Source organism: Myodes glareolus, chromosome 10 (genome assembly GCF_982192425.1).
Source record: "Myodes glareolus chromosome 10, mMyoGla1.1, whole genome shotgun sequence".
NCBI lineage: Eukaryota > Metazoa > Chordata > Mammalia > Rodentia > Cricetidae > Myodes > Myodes glareolus.
The window spans coordinates 55,947,087-55,964,496 of NC_142035.1; the positions used below are offsets into that span (position 1 = coordinate 55,947,087).

At 43.0% G+C, this 17,410-nt stretch overlaps 1 protein-coding gene across 2 annotated transcripts in view; it reads right to left on the reverse strand.

The window, feature by feature from the left end:
- Positions 1–7,035: 7,035 nt before the first annotated feature.
- The window catches only part of Sqor (sulfide quinone oxidoreductase), a 39,330-nt gene continuing 28,955 nt past the window's right edge, over positions 7,036–17,410 (reverse strand). For both annotated transcript variants that reach the window (XM_048459672.3, XM_085696405.2), the window contains exons 7-10: positions 13,117–13,300; positions 8,958–9,025; positions 8,515–8,693; positions 7,036–7,361 (exon numbers count right to left, since the gene is read on the reverse strand). In XM_048459672.3, the coding sequence (XP_048315629.1) occupies positions 7,304–7,361; positions 8,515–8,693; positions 8,958–9,025; positions 13,117–13,300 (489 nt within the window). In that variant the 3' untranslated portion in view covers positions 7,036–7,303. The remainder of the gene's footprint in view (positions 7,362–8,514; positions 8,694–8,957; positions 9,026–13,116; positions 13,301–17,410) is intronic.

The window sequence follows — 17,410 nt, forward strand, 5'->3', positions numbered from 1 at the left end:
CCGATCATGGGATTAAGACTAAGCAAGCACAGCTTCAGAAGAAACAGCATTACCTTCTTCCTAGCACCAACAGCACTCAACCAAAGCAGTCCCATTAGCAAATTAGTATTGTTCCCTCTGTTGTCCTACGTACAACCCTAGCCTACTGATTTAGCATCTTGTTTCCCAAACGTCATATCTCATAGAAGAAAATTAGACATCGGTATTAGTCAGGTTGCTGTCAATGCCTTATACATAAGGTGGATGAGGCTGCTGTGAACGAAGACAGCCCTGTACATCTGTATGGTGTATGAGGCTACAATGAGCGAAGACAGCCCTGCACATCTGTATGGTGGTAATCACTAGCCTCTGCATCACCTCACTTACACACCCCTTTTTGTAAGGAGTGTTTCCTGAGCTCTCTGAACTGGAATCACGATGAGCAGCCCTTTGAGGATAATGCCCTGAGGATGGAGACAAGGACATCTTTCTTGCCTATGATTAGCTCTTGGAAGGAGTCCTAATCAATAAATGGGAGCTTGCGGCACAGAAGGGATGGAGCATCCTGACAGCAGAAAGGGAAGGAAATAAAAGCATTCTGCACATCTGGAGAGATGGGTCCTCTAGAGTTATAGGGAGGGAGAACTGGGGAGATGGATTGGAGTCTCTGGTGACTAAAGGTTAGGTTCCTTTGTGCAGCACTCAAAGTAATGTCAGCCAATCAAGCAGGTAAGATATAGCTTGGCACACCTTGTATCTAGTCAATTAAGCATTTCTAGGCAGAGTTCATGAAGCAGATCAGGAAGAAAAATGGCCAAGCAGATTTCTGAGGCAGGCCCTCCAGTTTCTGGCAGGTGACACTCACTGTGGGACAACAGGAAAAAGCCAAGAGGGTTCTGGCCTTTCCTTCTCCTCCGTATACCATAATATCACTGGCTTGAGTGGAAAGCCCACCAAGAGCCCCTGTGACCATGCATTGTAAACAGGTACTGTCTGGAAAAAAAAAGTGCCAGCAGGTAGAACCCCATCCTCCCTGGAGAAGCCTCAGTTTCCCTGCCTGCCAAGAGGATGCTGTGTAAGGTTCACAGGGTCCTTCCTGTGGATTCCTCTTAGACCACAAGCTCCTCCCACCTCCTCCAAGGCTGGTTTCCATCTGAGTTACCTGAGAAGCTCCAGCACCTGGCAGGGCCCATACAGTCCATAACTGCAGAATGATGGAGGAATGAGAACAGGTAACTGAGCAGGCAGGCCTTCACAGCTTCCTATCCTTGTAACACCAGCTCTCATTGGAGACGAAGCCCATTCTCAGGTCTTACAACCTCATTCAAAGCCAACTCAGAACCCTCCCCCAGGAACAGATCCGTGATGGCTTAAGGAAAGTGACAGGTCATCTGAGCTACAGCCCACTCTGATGGGCACATGAAGAGAACATACAGAGAGAGAAGTCAGGAGAAAAACCGCTTCCCACCCACTCCCCAGCCGTCTCTCATCACCTGGAATGCTACACAAATATACCCAGCATCACTCAGAACGTTAGGGCATCCACATCAGGCGAGACAGTGGAAGGTCCAGGCCATCTCCTAGGCCTTGAAATAGCCAGGACCACTGGGGCCAGAGTTTCTACAGCTCCACAACTTTCTGAAAAGCAACAGCTTCCCAGGTTCTTGTTTCCAGAGTCCTCAAACTTTTTCTCCAGAGCTAAACTGTACATATCTCCGGCTTTGCAGACCACACGTGGGCTTTCTCATCCTTCCCCAACTGTGTCCTCATAGAGTAAGTACACCTGAGTCATCACATAAGCAAGACCGTGTTCGAAGGTACTTTTATTTACTTCAAGAACGGATAGTAGGCTATGTTTGCCTCACAAGTCATAATTTCACAACTGCCACAGTATTGAATTCTTGTGCTGAAGCTATCTACACAGTGGTTTCTGCAGTCCTGATGATATGACACCTAGCCTGAATATTTGTGAACACCCACCTCTGGTGCCACAACCTTGGCTTAAGCCCTATTCATCTTGAAGTTACTTGGCCCTTGCTATGACTATGACTGTCTCTCTCCCCGCCCCCTTTCTTTCTCTCTCACACACACACTCAGCTTCCCTCTAGTCAACACTCACTTGTGGTTTCACCCTCTCTTGTCACTCCTCCATACATTCTCTCAGCATCACTGCCTCGCTTTGGGTTTCCCTAGTGTCAGTTAGGTCCCAATAAGGAGCAAATAAGGAGTCTTGCTGGATCAATTCAAGATGGGCCAAGGCACCATGGCAAAGTCAGATGTAGGTGAGGCACAGGCAAGGGCACAATGCTGTCACTCAGGGTTTGGAGTTATATACTGTTTCTGGCATCCAGCCCAGCAGAAGCCAGGAAGCAGGTACCAGAACCCACAGCAGGGCTTTATCAACAATCTAAGCAGAAGGACCAGGTTTGTACATTTCCTATTTGTTTTGTTCTTAGACTACGACTTCTTATAAAATATCTTTTAAAAAATGATTAGAAATGTGAGATTGGAAAACACACTAAATGAAGTTCCTAAAATCATTAGATCCAAAAGGTGAAAAACTTTATAAAATTTCTATAAAACCTCATAAATTTATAGTCTTGATTTTTATTTTTAATCTCATTGTGAAGTCAAGACAGACTGCAAGGGTGGAATCAGAGGAATAGAGGGACAACTTACTCTCCCTCTCCCCATCCCACCATCTCCTTTTGTCATCAACCAGAAAACAGACACAAGAAGAGACAATTGACATAGATCACATGTAATGGGCTCCTGGGGCAAAGGGTAGAGAGAGAGAGAGTGAGGGCACATATGGAAGCAAGCATGTGTGCATGTGATGTAGGTGGGTCTTCTTTCTATGTGTTGCTTTCATTGGTTAATTAATAAAGAAACTGCTTGGCCTGATAGGTCAGAACATAGGTGGGTGGAGTAGACAGAACAGAATTCTGGGAGAAAGAAGTAGAGTCAGGCAGACGCCATGATTTCCCTTCCCAAGACGGACGCTGACTACACTCATGCCGGTAAACCACGACCTCGTGGTGACACACAGATTATTAGAAATGGGTTAGTCAAGATGTGAGAGTTAGCCAAAAAGAGGCTACAGATAACGGGCCAGGCAGTGTTTAAATGAATACAGCTTCCGTGTAATTATTTCGGGTGTAAACTAGCTGGGGAGTCGGGATCCCGGTGGGAATGCTCTTTTTGCAACATGCATGTGTGCCACAGCATGCATGAATAAGAGCACATACGGGAACTCATGTGTGCATGAGTGACAGTACATATGAAAGCAAGCACATGTGCATGTGTGCCACAGCATGCACATACATGTCAGAAGAGAAGTTTAAGGAATACGCCGAGGTGGCTCAGTGGGTGAAGGTGCTTGCTGACAAGCTTGCCCACCTGAGTTTGAGCTCCAGGACCCACGTGACAGAAAGGGAAACCTGATGCCTGTGAACTGTCCTCTGACTCCCATATGTATGCTGTGGCTCTCACACCCACACGCAGAGAAACAAGGAAGTAAAGTAAATATAATCAATATTGGAATAGAAAAGTGTGTCTCCATCTCCTCTTTTCTCAGTCTCGTGGGATCTTTCCATCTACTGCCTAGGACTGGCCTTAAATTGTTCCATCGTGTGGACAGGCACTTTCCTTAGCTACTTGGCAGTTAAGCAAACAGAGAGAACTAATGTTTATTAACCTAATCAGAAAGCCTCATCTCATCCAAACAATTTCTCTTATATCTTCATGCCTGAGATAATCAAAATAAGTCTATGTTGAGTTAAAGCCCTGTGGTCTCTGGGCATAAAGGAGAAAATCAGATCAGAGAGTTGGGAATGCAGCTCAGATTGGCAGAGTGTTTACCTGACATGCACAAGGCCCTGGATTCAATTCCCAGAACTACAGGGAAAAAAATTAGTTAAATCAGTTCACAGCTCTCCAATACATTTTTAATAACATGAACTGCTTTTACATATTGAATTACAAAAGCCACCTTCCTCAAAAAGAACAATAATTTGTTTTGAAATTTATTTTGAGATTATAATTTAATCACATCATTTCTCCCTTTCCTTTGCTCCTTCCAAAGCCTCCCATATACCCCTCCCCACTCTCCTTCAAATTCATGGCCACTTTTCTCAGTAATTGCTATTGCATGCACAGATGTACATGTTTATACATACATACTCATAAATATAACCTGTTCAGTCTGAACCAAGTTGGTAATATTAAGCTTAAGAAGAGACACCTGCCTGCTGTTTGCTGTCATGACTTGATGTTGGATAAACTGATCACTTTTATTCCTTTTGTTTCTGTTCTTTATATTTTCTACAAAATCTAAATATGAGGGAAACTTTCACATGCATTATACAAAAGAAAGAAATCTAAACCTCAAACCTTGGCCTGAAACTTAAGTCCAGTCTCCTCCCTATATCTCTGAAGAATGGCCTAGCTCCGTCAGTCACTTCATACTGTGGGACAATGGTCTGCACCCTGTCGCTTGTATTTTAAATAAACACTGATTGACCAGTAGCCAGGCAGGAATTATAGGCAGGGCGACCAGGCAGGAAATAGAGGCGGGGCAATGAGAATTCTGGGAAGAGGGAAGTTTCAGTCTGCAGCCATCACCCAGACGCAGAGGAAGCAAGATGTGAATGCCTCACTGAAAAACGTACCGCACCACATGGCTAACACAGACAAGGATTATGGGCTAATGTAAGTTATAAGAGTTAATGAGATACCTGTGATAACAGGCCAATCGGTTTATGATTAATGTAGACCTCTGTGTATTTCTTTGGAATTTAATGACTGTGGGACCTGGTGGGACAGAAACCTCTGTCAACAACTTCACCTACCACTTTCCCAGGGTTGAGAGGAGCCAGATTCTATTTCCAGCACCTACACCATGGCTCATAATCATTTGTAACTCCAGATATAGGAATTAGAAGGAAGAATCTCTGAAGGCAAAGGTAACAAGTGGTAAAAAAGATTCCCCAGCTCAATAGGCCCAAGCCTGTCACTTCCGGGTTCTGAGGAAATGTGTATAAGGTTTATGTCTACCAGCAGAACCTGTGACATCATCCCACCCAAAGACACTGCCCTCCCAGAAACCTGCACCCCTACCCCATGGCAAGCCTCAGTCTCCTCCTCCTGAGCCTTGCTCCTAATTTAAAGGCAATTCCAAACATGCCCTCTCCTTTGACCAGCCCCAGACCTGCAAATGAAGTGGAAAGGTTTCAAATGCTGAGCTTTTCTAGAATTGAGCACAGCTGCTCTCTTCTCCAGCCTGGGAAACTGAAAGCTGGAGACCAAGGTGTGGACCAGTAGGTCATGGATCCTGCAGCAGTGGCCAAAAGTGACTCTTGTACACATGATCTCTGAAGCAGTTCCCTGCTTGTTCAGAACGCAGTAGCATAAGCAGACCCAGAAGGTTGTGTGAAGTCTGCAAAGGATTTCAAATTTTCTCCACCAAGAGTCTCAGCCATTACCAGGAATCATGCCCCATTCTTATAGCATTTCTTCCCACATCCAGAGAGTCAATCCCTTCTGAATTATTCCCAGGTCTTCGTGGAGTCTGTCGTGAAGAATGTTACAGAATGAACTCACAACCCAAATCCTGCACAAGATATGGCACAGGGATTCCAGGAGAGCACAGGGCTTCTCAGCTAGAGACCTTAAAAGACAATGTCTTCTCTGATTGTTTTCTGCGCACTACATGAAGGCAAGTGGCCAGGCCAATATAAGCACCATGGGCAGCATGGCTTGGCCATCCTAGGAGCAGAATGAGGAAGTAGTTCTTGGCTACTCTCCAACCAGGGATATCCTGGAGAATGAAAGGACTGCCACTGATGTCTGGACCAGCACGGGTGCTCAGCAGGAAAGTGACTGGCATGGTCAACTCCAGGGAAAGTCTTCCACTCCCACCAGCTTAGGGCCTCCCGCTAGCTTGGTGTCCCACTCTCCCCCAGAGTCAAAAGGAAACTGTTCTCCCAAATCAAGTCATGTCTAATTCAGCAAGCTCTCTGGCATCCCAGGAAAGACGCTATCACCAAGGCTACAAAAATGAGAGCAGACTCCTTGTCACTCTGGTTTCTCACTGCATCCCCCAAGCTGAACTAGTCCTTAGCAGTTAGTAGGTGTTGAATGAATATTTGTTGAATGAATAAATGTCTGAATGGGGTTTCTAGAGTCATAAGGAGAACTCCGGGCACCCAGAGAGACTTGGTGACAAATAAAAATGGTTTCATTTCTAAAGTGTTATAAAAATCTAACACATTTATGAATATGAAATACACATGCCTTTAAAATTCTAGACTGACTGAAACTAAACTTCTATAATCAACTGGTTGGGAGCAAATCCTTTGGAGCTGCTGCTGGGCTCCAAAGAAACCGGAGCTGTCTCCAGTGCAAACTCACCACACTTTATCGGGCAAACTGCAGCTGAGCTAAGCCAATGCTCACCACACCCACTGGCAGTCTTCAAATTCAACATCACTAAGCATGTCTAAGTTCTCTAGGAAACATGGGTGCCATGAGAGAATTAGGCTAAGGAGAAATTTAGTAGAGGAAATGCCCTGCAGGATAGAGGAGAAAGAAGTGGAAGGGGTAAGGCTGACCTTCAGACTATGGTGTGGGTGGTACCCTCAATGAAAGAGAGAGGAAAGAAAAACCTTAGGTTCGGCCAAGCTGATAGGGCTCCCAGAGCCAGAACTGTCCAGCATAGGACCCTGTATCCAAAGGATTAGCAGAGATTAGCAAGCACAGTGCCTGCCACTGGCTGGAAAAGCACAGATTCAGCTCAAACAGTTGAGCACCCAAGGAGAGGCATCTGGACTCTCAGATCTCCACGCTGGCTCCCGCAGCACGAGTTCTAAGCGGCAGTGTGTCGGGCTGTGACAATCTTTGCAAGGCTGTCGTGGAATCATTCTGCTCAGTGGCTCGGGCTCTGTAAAGTAATGCCAGCTGTACAAAGTGGACAATGAGAAAGCCATCCCAAACAGCACCAGCTTCTTCTCCCAAGTGCTGCAGCTTCCCATTCCTGCTAGGCAAGATCGTTTCTCATTCAAGTCAATCAATGACAACGTTTTATTCAGAAAATAGAAGTCTGTTATTTCATTTGACTATCTCCAAAGAATCAAGCTCATTCTGGGCCGTCCACATGATAGCTACTCAGAGGTCAAGAGAGGTCACCATATCTCCTTACTCCTGTAAGTAGTAAGAAAATCTCCTTACAGGGCGAGGTTCTGAGTCCTTCGTGTCCTTCATAGTCAATCAGTAACTGCGATTTTGGTCTGGAAGCCATCCAAGGAGAGCAAGCTCTGAGCCATCCTTAACTCATGCCCAGATGAAATAGCTTCCGCAGAAAGGCTGGACCTCCCCAGTAGCCTCTGGAAGAAACAACACAGAGAGACTAAGGAGACGAAAGAGGTAGGGTGGCATCAGCCAACACCGTGTTTACGAGAGGTTACAAGGGATGCCTGCCTATTAGCATATAAGGCAAGACGTGTCTGCTGAGGTGGAAAGAATCTCATGACTGGAACAATCTGCCTTGAGTCCTAGCTTTGACACTGAACTTGCTGTGTGAGCCCAGCATGCTGACTCCACTTGGCAGAACCCCATGAAGCAGCTGCTACCTCAAACTCTACTGTTTGCTTTGCTTTGCCTCATGACTTCAAAGCAGGACAGAAGCAGGACAGAGTCTCTCATCCTCACTGACAATCAAGACCTGGTGGCTCCTCACCACAGGAGTTGGCCCTGCACACCTCTGCTCACTAGCTGCCAACAGCATCCTTCCAGTTATGACAACCAAAACTGTCTCCAAATACTGTAAAATGTTCCCAAAATTATCCTGGACTAAGAATCACTGGTGTAGATATCCTGACTTACCAATCTCACATGTGTCTGGAAAAGTCAAAGAGTATTTACTTTGAGCGAAGAGGAAGAGTTATTAATTTGTGGTAGTCTTCTCAATGAGCACCCACCATTCTCAGCCTCTGCGTGTATTATCTCCTTAATGTTATTTTCATTTCTCAGATAAGAAACCAAACGTAGTCTAATCGAGTTGCTCAGCTAGTAAATGGGAGAAACATTATTCAAAAGTAAGTCAGAACTGGAGTCTCTCTCTGTTCTCTTAATTACTTTTAATTTTTTCTCGAACATAATAGAAAACCAAAGGAAGGGAATAGATTAGAAAGTACTTGGCATGTGAAAATGATTTTTTATTATACTATTGTCATTAGCATTTTTATTTATCTAATTTAGTTAGGAACAAAAAGAGAACAGAGAATGGAAGACAGAAGATTTGGTTCCTCCTATAAATGAAGTGAAGGGAAGGCATCCTGTCACAAGCGGGAGATACTGCAAACATCCCTCTAACCTCTCCTCCAAGTGTGGCTGAGGCTCGGGAGTCCTTTAAGGGTTATCGACAATTCTTGAGAAATGACACCGTGGAGCAGGTCCCATTAGCAAGGCCTGTTTTGCGTAGAAGCTGGAAGGACCCCAGAAACAGCCCTCGGCACAGGTACCAGATGAGCCGCCTACCTTAGCATCATATTCCAGTACAGGAACGGCATCAGGTCAGCCTTCATGAGGTACATAGAAAGTCGTTCTTTACCCTGATCGAAGGGGAAGGTTTCCAGAGGCTCGCCTCTGTAGTCAAACTCAGCAAGAATCACCCGGTTGTAGCCGGTCACCAGTGGACATGAGGTGTAGCCATCATACTGAAATGAGAATGAGTGAGAAACACTTTCCATCATGGTAATACATGGAGACCTTATTGTTTGATGGGCAACTGCATTTTCTTTTCTTTTGGTGTGTGTGTTCTAGTTTTTTATACCATGGAAAATGCAAATAATGCAATGAAATATAAAAAACAAAAATTAAAGCCCAAACTGATAAGAAAGTGCCAGAATTGTGGAAGAACACTAGCTTCACACAGAAGGGAAAGGGATAAATGAAGCAAGAATTCGTACAGGCATACAAACCTTTTTTGTGGGCTTTTGATTCTTCAAAATCAGAGAAATTGTTCTGTCAAGGATTCCTGACTGGGCAGCTACAAGAGAATGGAAAAGAAGAGCCTCAGGTTTCCCATGAAAACGAGTTTGCATATAACATTACTGTTAACAACTTAATGGTGATTCTATCCCAACCTTTTCGAGCAGTGGTTCTCAACCTTCCTAATGCTGTGACCCTTTGATACAGTTCCTCGTGCTGTGGCCCTCAACCATAAAATTATTTTTGTTACTACTTCATAACTGTAATGTCACTACTGTTTCAAGTCATAATGTAAATATCTGTATTTTCCTATGGTATCAGGTGACCCCTGTGAAAGGGTCATTTGACTCTTCCAAGGGGTTCCAGAGTCACAGGTTCTCCAAGTGTGGCTGAGGCTTGGGAGTCCTTGAATGGTTACTGACAATTCTTGAGAAATGGCACTGTAGAGTAGGTCCCATTAGCAAAGCCTGCTTTGTGTAGATTGTGAGTAGAGCATTATTCTTCCTTTACTTGAAGTTCTGACCATCAGAAACAACCCCTTAGTTCATCAAAGGCCACAAAGCTGTCATTATTAGTTTGAAATTAAGGACCTTTTCCTCTCCAACAGGATAATAACAGTAACCCTACCCAAATTTTATTTCCCCTACTCCTAGGGGTTGGTGACTTTCAGTTTGGTCTGGGTGCCATATTTTGTGGCACCTGGTATCCCTGTTAATAAACAGCCTAGATCGGAAGCCTCAGGCATAGTTGCTAAGGCAAATACTGGGCTTTCCTCTCTAAGTGTTGACTGACTGAAACCTAGGTAGATGGGTAGGTAAGTAAGTAGGTTGATAGATAGATAGATAGATAGATAGATAGATAGATAGATAGATAGATAGATAGATAGATAGATAGAGTCTATAGATGTGTGTGTGTGTGTGTGTGTGTGTGTGTGTGTGTGTGTGTAGAAAGAGTGGAGAGAAAAATAGAAAGTCCTACTCATACAATTCAAAGAATATGCATTATATGGGTCTATTAGTTCTCATTCATGGATCAATGGAGTATTTTTGAGGTTGAGTACAAAAATGTAGGAAACTACCATTGAACTGAACAAAGGTTTCGTGTACAGAAATCTTTCTTGACTGGTTGTTCAAAGATAGGCCACAGAGTAATTTTGCCTGAAAAACAATAGTTTACTGGCACTCAGATTTAAAAAAAAAAAAGATGATTTTATTTCTTCCAGAAGTAAACAACTGAATGAAACTGTTCAGTGACTGTCTTCACCACTGACAAGGTGACATCTGCAGGGAACCTTCCCCCTCTTTGAGGGATTCCGATACTACCGAGCGCATGAAGGGTTTGGAAACTGCACTGAGAATACGTGAGGAGGCCCTGGCACAGGATGCCAAGCTCAACGGCAAAGGAGAAAAGCTGTCTGTAGGTGCCACTGCAGAGAAACCAGGCCTGGAAGTGGACACACCCAAAAGCGAAGTTGAAAAAGTATGTGTGTGTAAGCAGACCTGAGCTGTGGTTTTGCCCTCTATTATAGTCTTCTTCTGTTTTGCCCAAGAGTCTCATGGCAGAGAAGCAAGGAAAGAGACATAACCCATGGAAGCCACATTCCATGTGTAAGACATGGCCTTGCTTACAGTGATCTAGACAGTCTGGGAGGCAAGCGCACCCAAGGAGGGATGTGTGCAGGCATTGCACAAGGACGTTCAGGGAGCTTGGGGAAGGGATGTGAGTAAGAAATTCTTGGGGAAAGCTTAAGTCCTTGTTATTTAGACACAGCGGTGGTTTGAATAGCTATGGCTCCCATAGACTCTAGTGTTTGAATGCTTGGCCCTTAGAGAGTGGCACTATCAGGAAATTGTTGGAGGAAATGTAGCACTAAGTGGGCAGGCTTTCAGATCTCATATATGCTCGAGCTATGACCAGTACTCAATCTCCTGAAGCTGTCTGCGGATCAAGCACTCTCCACTCCTTCTTCAGCACCATGGCTGCCTGCATGCTGCCATGTCCCGCCATGATGATAATTGGAACTAAACCTCTGAAACTGTAAGCAAACCCTAATAAAATGTTTTCCTTTACAGAGTTGCTGTGGTCATGGTGTCTTTTCAGAGCCATAAAAACCCTAACTAAGACACGAAAGACACAAGCAAGTATTCATGCGCAGTGACAAAGATGGGCACTCACTGCAGTTCTGTGGAAACAGAAGGCGCGGAAACTACCCAAGTATAAGCAGGACTTTCCAGTAAGCTCGGGAGCAATCACACAATAAAACATGGTTTGTAAAAAAGCAGATGCAAAAGCAATGGGGATGCTGTTTACAGAGCTGAGCAACGCCAACGCCGACTAGGGGGATGGCAAGGCTGGAAGGCAGGCTTCGCTTGATAACTGGTATTCAATCTGTCGCTCTGAAACACTGGCATAGGCTAAAAGCCAGGCAATCTGAGCCTCTTGTAACAGGTATTTCCACCACAGAAATGCATGTAATGTGGATATAAATTAAAAGCATTGTCTGACGCGCTATCTACAATTACCAAGATAAAAACATGCTAATGACTGAGCAGGCAAAGGTGCTTGCCACCAAGCATGAGTTGCTAGGTTTAATCCCCCGAACCCACATGCTGGATGGAAAGAACCAACTCCAAGCTGTCTGAACCCCCATGAGTGCACTCCCCTGAATAATAAATAAATGAATAAACAAACAAACAAATGTAACTACATTTTTTAAAAGATCTTTTTGTGATGAAAAAAAATAAACCAGCAAGCACCACTACTGCAACCAAGTGATGAAGTCCAGCCTTATCTAAGACTAGACAAATTAATTTCACAGGCTACCATGAATGTTTTGAGAAAATATGGTTAGATTGCATGTGAGATGGTTTTATTATACAATGATAAATTTCTTGGACATAATAAAGGTCCTGTAGCTATGGAAGAATATGTCCTTTCTAAGAGAAATGGGTTAAAGTATTTAAGGCAAAATATCATGATGCCTCAACTACTTTCAAATGACTCATAAAAAATATAAAAGTATTTAAAAAAGAAAAGAAAAAATATAAAAGTATAAAGAATAGTAAGTCAAACATGTATTTTTTCAGATATTTGAAATTAAAGAGATAGAAGATAAATATTGACAATGAAAAAGACATTCAATAGATCTCATGTTCTTTCTTGAGCTAGGGATTGTTTTGTTTTTGTTTTGTTTTTTAGTTGTTCAAGACAGGGTTTCCCTGTGTAGCTTACTATTTAGAACTTGCTCTGTAAATCAGGCTGGCTTCAAACTCACAGAGATTCGCCAACCTCTGTCTCCAGAGTGCTGGGATTAAAGGCGTGCGCCACCACTGCTCAGCTAGAAAGTCTTTCTTAATGTTTAGAAAATGAAAGTAACACAACATGCTCCACACGTGTCTAGTTCACACGAAACACTATCGCCCCATCGTCAGGGAGGTCCATGTTTTATGGCATCCACAGAAGACAGCTCCTCTCCGTGGAGGACAGAATCTAAAAGGCAATTCTTCCCATCACTGCTAGTGCAGAACATCTAGGTAAAGAAATTTAGTTTTCCAGGCTGAGGCCTTAATCGTGTACCAATCAGGGCATGCTCCACTGTGCTTGTCTATACAGAACAATTTTCTGGTCTGCAAGCTTTCATTGACTTGCATGTGTTTCCTGGGGAAACAAATGCATCCCTGGCTCTCCAGTGGTTTAGGTGGAAGAAAAATAGCCAACCTGCCTGGTATCAAGGACCGAGAGTAGCAGAGATGCAAGCATGGCACTCAGAAAAGGTGTCAAACTTAGAGAGCCAGGAAAGGGTCATACCCTTTCAGGTCATCCTTGCCCTGAAAACAGTCTCTGTGACAGGTGAGGACAGTTTGGGTAATTTGGCAAAGTCCTTAAAAGCTACCTTCTACTCCACACAACACCAGGCTCATTGATGACTTGATTCTCCCTTGGAGAAGACAGAGTCATTTTTAAACCACAAGACAGTTTTTTTTCATTACTGAATATAATATTGCATTATATTATACAATATTTTTAATTTTTAATAATTATTAAAAATTATTAAATGAGGAAAGCTTAGGCTACACTTCTGTTCTTATTTGGGTGGAACCTTGAGGAGACATCGGTTTTAGAGAGGGGAAGCACCGCTGGTTATCCTACCTACTGCAGCAGCTGTCTTGGAGGTGGGAAGGTTGGTGCAGTCCCCAATGCCAAACACATTTGGGTATTTCTTATGCTGCAGAGTCTCTTTGTCCACGTCCACCCAGCCAGCAGAATCTGCCACAGGACTTGTCTTGAGGACATCTGGTGGGCTCATAGGTGGTGTGACATGAAGCATTTCATACTATACAAAACAAAAACATCCCAATTATTGTCTATTCAATGTCTCTACGGCCCACAAGCTCTTCTCTGTCCCCTTCATTATGTACATCATAATGGCTGCAGGGAACATTGTGCATTAGGGATTATACTGATCCATAGGCTCTCCAAGACCTTATGTACTCTGTGGAGGATGATGAGAAACTAAACAGCTGTCCTCAAAGATTGATACAATCTGCCTCTACTGAGCCCATGTCTCTTCAACAGAAGGGATGGGGGAACCCAGTATTTTGAAATAGAATTCACTAATATTCTGAAATAATTCACTGACACTCCCATTTTTGATAAAAATTGAGAAATGGCATTATTGTCCATCTTTCTCTGACCCTCAGCTGTCAACTTAGTAATGTCTGGGTTTGATTCTTCTGTTGTATTCTGGAAGGAGATATTTAGTCTCTGAAACCTGCAAATATCATGTTAAAAACTGGTGTGAGCATCATTCCCAAATAGGCCTCAACTCTCAACATAAAGAAAAGTGCCAGTCACCAGCATAAGAGAACAAACTGAGTGATAAATGTCTCTGACAACTTGGAGAAGAGGGATTGTGTCTACCTTTAGGTTTAAAGTAGTGTCGAATACGGGGATGGGTTTTCTTTTCCCAGGCACATAAATGAAGGCTGCCCTTGACAAGCCTTTGCTGAAGCTTTCATTCATTCATCAACTTTGTGTTTATGGAATATTCTTCCATTTTTTCTAGATCATGTCTTATTCATTTTATTTTACAATTACGTGTCATAACTTCAATGGATGGTCAAGTCTACTCCAGGACACATTTACTCCAATATTCATGTTTCATCAGGGAAAAAAATGTTAACACATTAAAAATCATTTCAGCCTTGTGACAGCCAGTAGTCCCTAGTGTGCAGTGCCCTCCACTGGACTCCACAAACACTGAGAAGCCAGAAATCAAAAAGATGAATTATATTTATTCAAACCATCTGTCTGTTAGATGATTACTTAAGCTGAGGAACATGTTGCAAATGGTTGGTACTCTTTACCGTGATACCCTTGAGGGACCTTTTGAGGGCATGAGTCCCTGACACCAGGTCTGTGTGTCAGTGAGCATGGAGAAACTTGGACCACTTAGCATGCTGTTTATAACGTGTCTAGGACCACTCAGTTTTAGGGCACACTATTTCTTACATGCTGTTCTCAGCCTTACTTGAACATGAGAATCAGGGAGCAATGTTAGAAACTCAGTCTTCAATCATCCTCAATCCACTCTCCAAGCCAATTAATCAAAATCTGTATCATGGGGACCCAGGAATCAGTACATCTGAAACGCTTCCTAGATGATTCTGGTGCTGAGAGCAGTTACATGAAAACCTCCAATGACCTTTCTGATATTCCTAAGGCTAAGAGCATAACTGAAATATCTGAGCTGAAATCTTATCACTCAACGGTGACACAAATATCTCCCTACTTTACAATCTTGGTAAAAGGAAACATCCACTCATTCATCCAGGTCTCTACCTGCAGCCTCAACTCCCAGACCACAGCTGGAAACCACATAAACACACACACACACACACACACACACACACACACACACACACACAATTAAGTTCCTTTGCTCAAGCTCACACTTTTTGCACAGACATTTGCTCTGGACAGACACTCACGGCTCATTCACTTCCACTTGCATAAAAGTGGCAATTGTGGCTCACTTGCTTTCCAGAAGAAAAATAATGGGAGCAGCAAGTTTAAAAAGTCTGAAGGTGGGAGGACCTTCCAACACTCACAACTTCCTGACAACCTAGAAAAATGGAAAGCAAAAACCAACAACAACAACCACAAAGAAGAGTGGAGATCCTGGTGTAAAATGATAGCTAGCAGCCATATGGCCACCAGTGGGCCCTGGGCACTGGGCTACGTGAGAGATGTTCAGCGAGGGACCCTGATCTGGAGGAGACCAAACCCAGATGAGCAGGAATGAAGTATCACAGCAGACAGCACAGAAGTGCTGGGAAAAGAAAGAAATGTGTCACCAGGACACAAAAGCCAGTTTGAAGAGGCTTCTGACCAAATCTGAGACAATTTGACCATGAAAATAATTATAAAAGCATTAATGAGTACTAAAACATTGGAGAAAATGAGCATCAATGAATTCATGCCAGTAATTAATTGAAAACTTGCTGATAAAATGCCAAGCACATACTAGTAAATGTGGATAAAATTCTGGGGTCTAAAAACTCATATTGTAAAGATTCAATGCAATGCCCATCAAAATCCCAGCAAAATTCTTCAAAGACTCCGAAAGAATGGTACTCAACTCCATATGGAAAAGCAAAAAACCCAAGATAGCCAAAACAATCCTGTACAATAAAAGAACTTCTGGAGGCATAACAATCCCTGATTTCAAACTCTACTACAGAGCTACAGTACTGAAAACAGCCTGGTATTGGCATAAGAACAGACAAGAGGACCAATGGAACCAATTAGAAGACCCAATATCAATCCATACATCTTCAAACACCTGAGCTTTGATAAAGAAGAAAAAAATATCAAATGGAAAAAAAGCATATTTAACAAGCATATTTAATAACTGGATATCAACATGTAAAGAATGAAAATAGACCCATATCTATCACCATGCACAAAACTCAAGTCCAAATGGATCAAAGACCTCAACATAAAGCCAGCTACACTGAACCTCACAGAAGAAAAAGTGGGAAGTACACTTGAACACATTGGCACAGGGAACCGCCTCCTAAATAGAACCCCAGCAGCACAGACACTGAGAGAAACAATTAATAAATGGGACCTTCTGAAACTGAAAAGCTGCTGTAAAGCAAAGGACATGGTCAACAAGACAAAACAATAGCCTACAGAATGGAAAAAGATCTTCACTAACCCCACAGCAGACAGAGGTTTGATCTCCAAAATATACAAAGAACTCAAGAAATTGGTCATCAAAAGATCACATAATCCAATAAAAAAAAATGGAGTACAGACCTAAACAGAGAATTCTCAACAGAGGAATCTAAAATAGCTGAAAGACAATTAAGGAAATGTTCAACATCTTTAGTCATCAGAGAAATGCAAATCAAAACAACTCTGAGATTCCATCTTACACCTGTAAGAATGGCCAAGATCAAAAACACTGATGACAACTTATGCTGGAGAGTTTGTGGAAAAGGGGGAACACTTCTGCATTGCTGGTGGGAATGCAAGCTGGTACAACCCTTTTGGTTGTCAGTGTAGCGATATCTCAGAAAATTAGTAAACAACCTTCCTCAAGACCCAGTAATACTACTTTTGGGTATATATCCAAAGGATGCTCAATCGTGCCACAAGGACATGTGCTCAACTATGTTCATAGCAGCTTTGTTTGTCATAGCCAGAAGCTGAAAACAACCTAAATGCCCCTCGACTGAAGAATGGATAAGGAAAATGTGGTACATTTACACAATGAGTACCACACAGCAGAAAAAAATAACATCTTGAATTTTGCAGGAAAATGGATGGAGCTAGAAAACATTATTTTGAGTGAGGTAACCCAGACCCAGAAAGACAATTATCACATGTACTCACTCATAGGTGGTTTTTAAACATAAAGCAAAGAAAGCCAGTCTACAAACCACAATCCCAGAGAACTTAGACAACAATGTGGGCACTAAGAGAGACTTACATAGATCTAATCTACATGGGAAATAGAAAATAGAAAAAGACAAGAGGGAGGGCTGAAGGGGGGAGAGGAAAGGCAGGGAGGGGAGCAGAGAAAAATGTAGAGTTCAATAAATATCAATTAAAAATGTATTTAAAAAGGGGGGAAGCCCCAAAAAAAGCAAAACAAAACAAAAAACAACTCATATTGTAGTCACCGCAGTGGAAGTGAGGGAGACGAGAATCAGCAGTGGTTACTAAGTCAGGTGAAACTTCAGAGAACGGAGTGTACGCACGACCTGAAAATGTCTCTCTGAAGGCTTTCTTATTAGCAAAGGAGAAAAAGAACAACAATTCAGTGGAGAAACTAGACAGTATCTGAACAGGAGACCAGAGCAAACCTCCACTGAGGAGCCTGTATGCTTGCAAATGCAATTCCCTGGACCACAGGGTTACCTGTGCAAGGCGC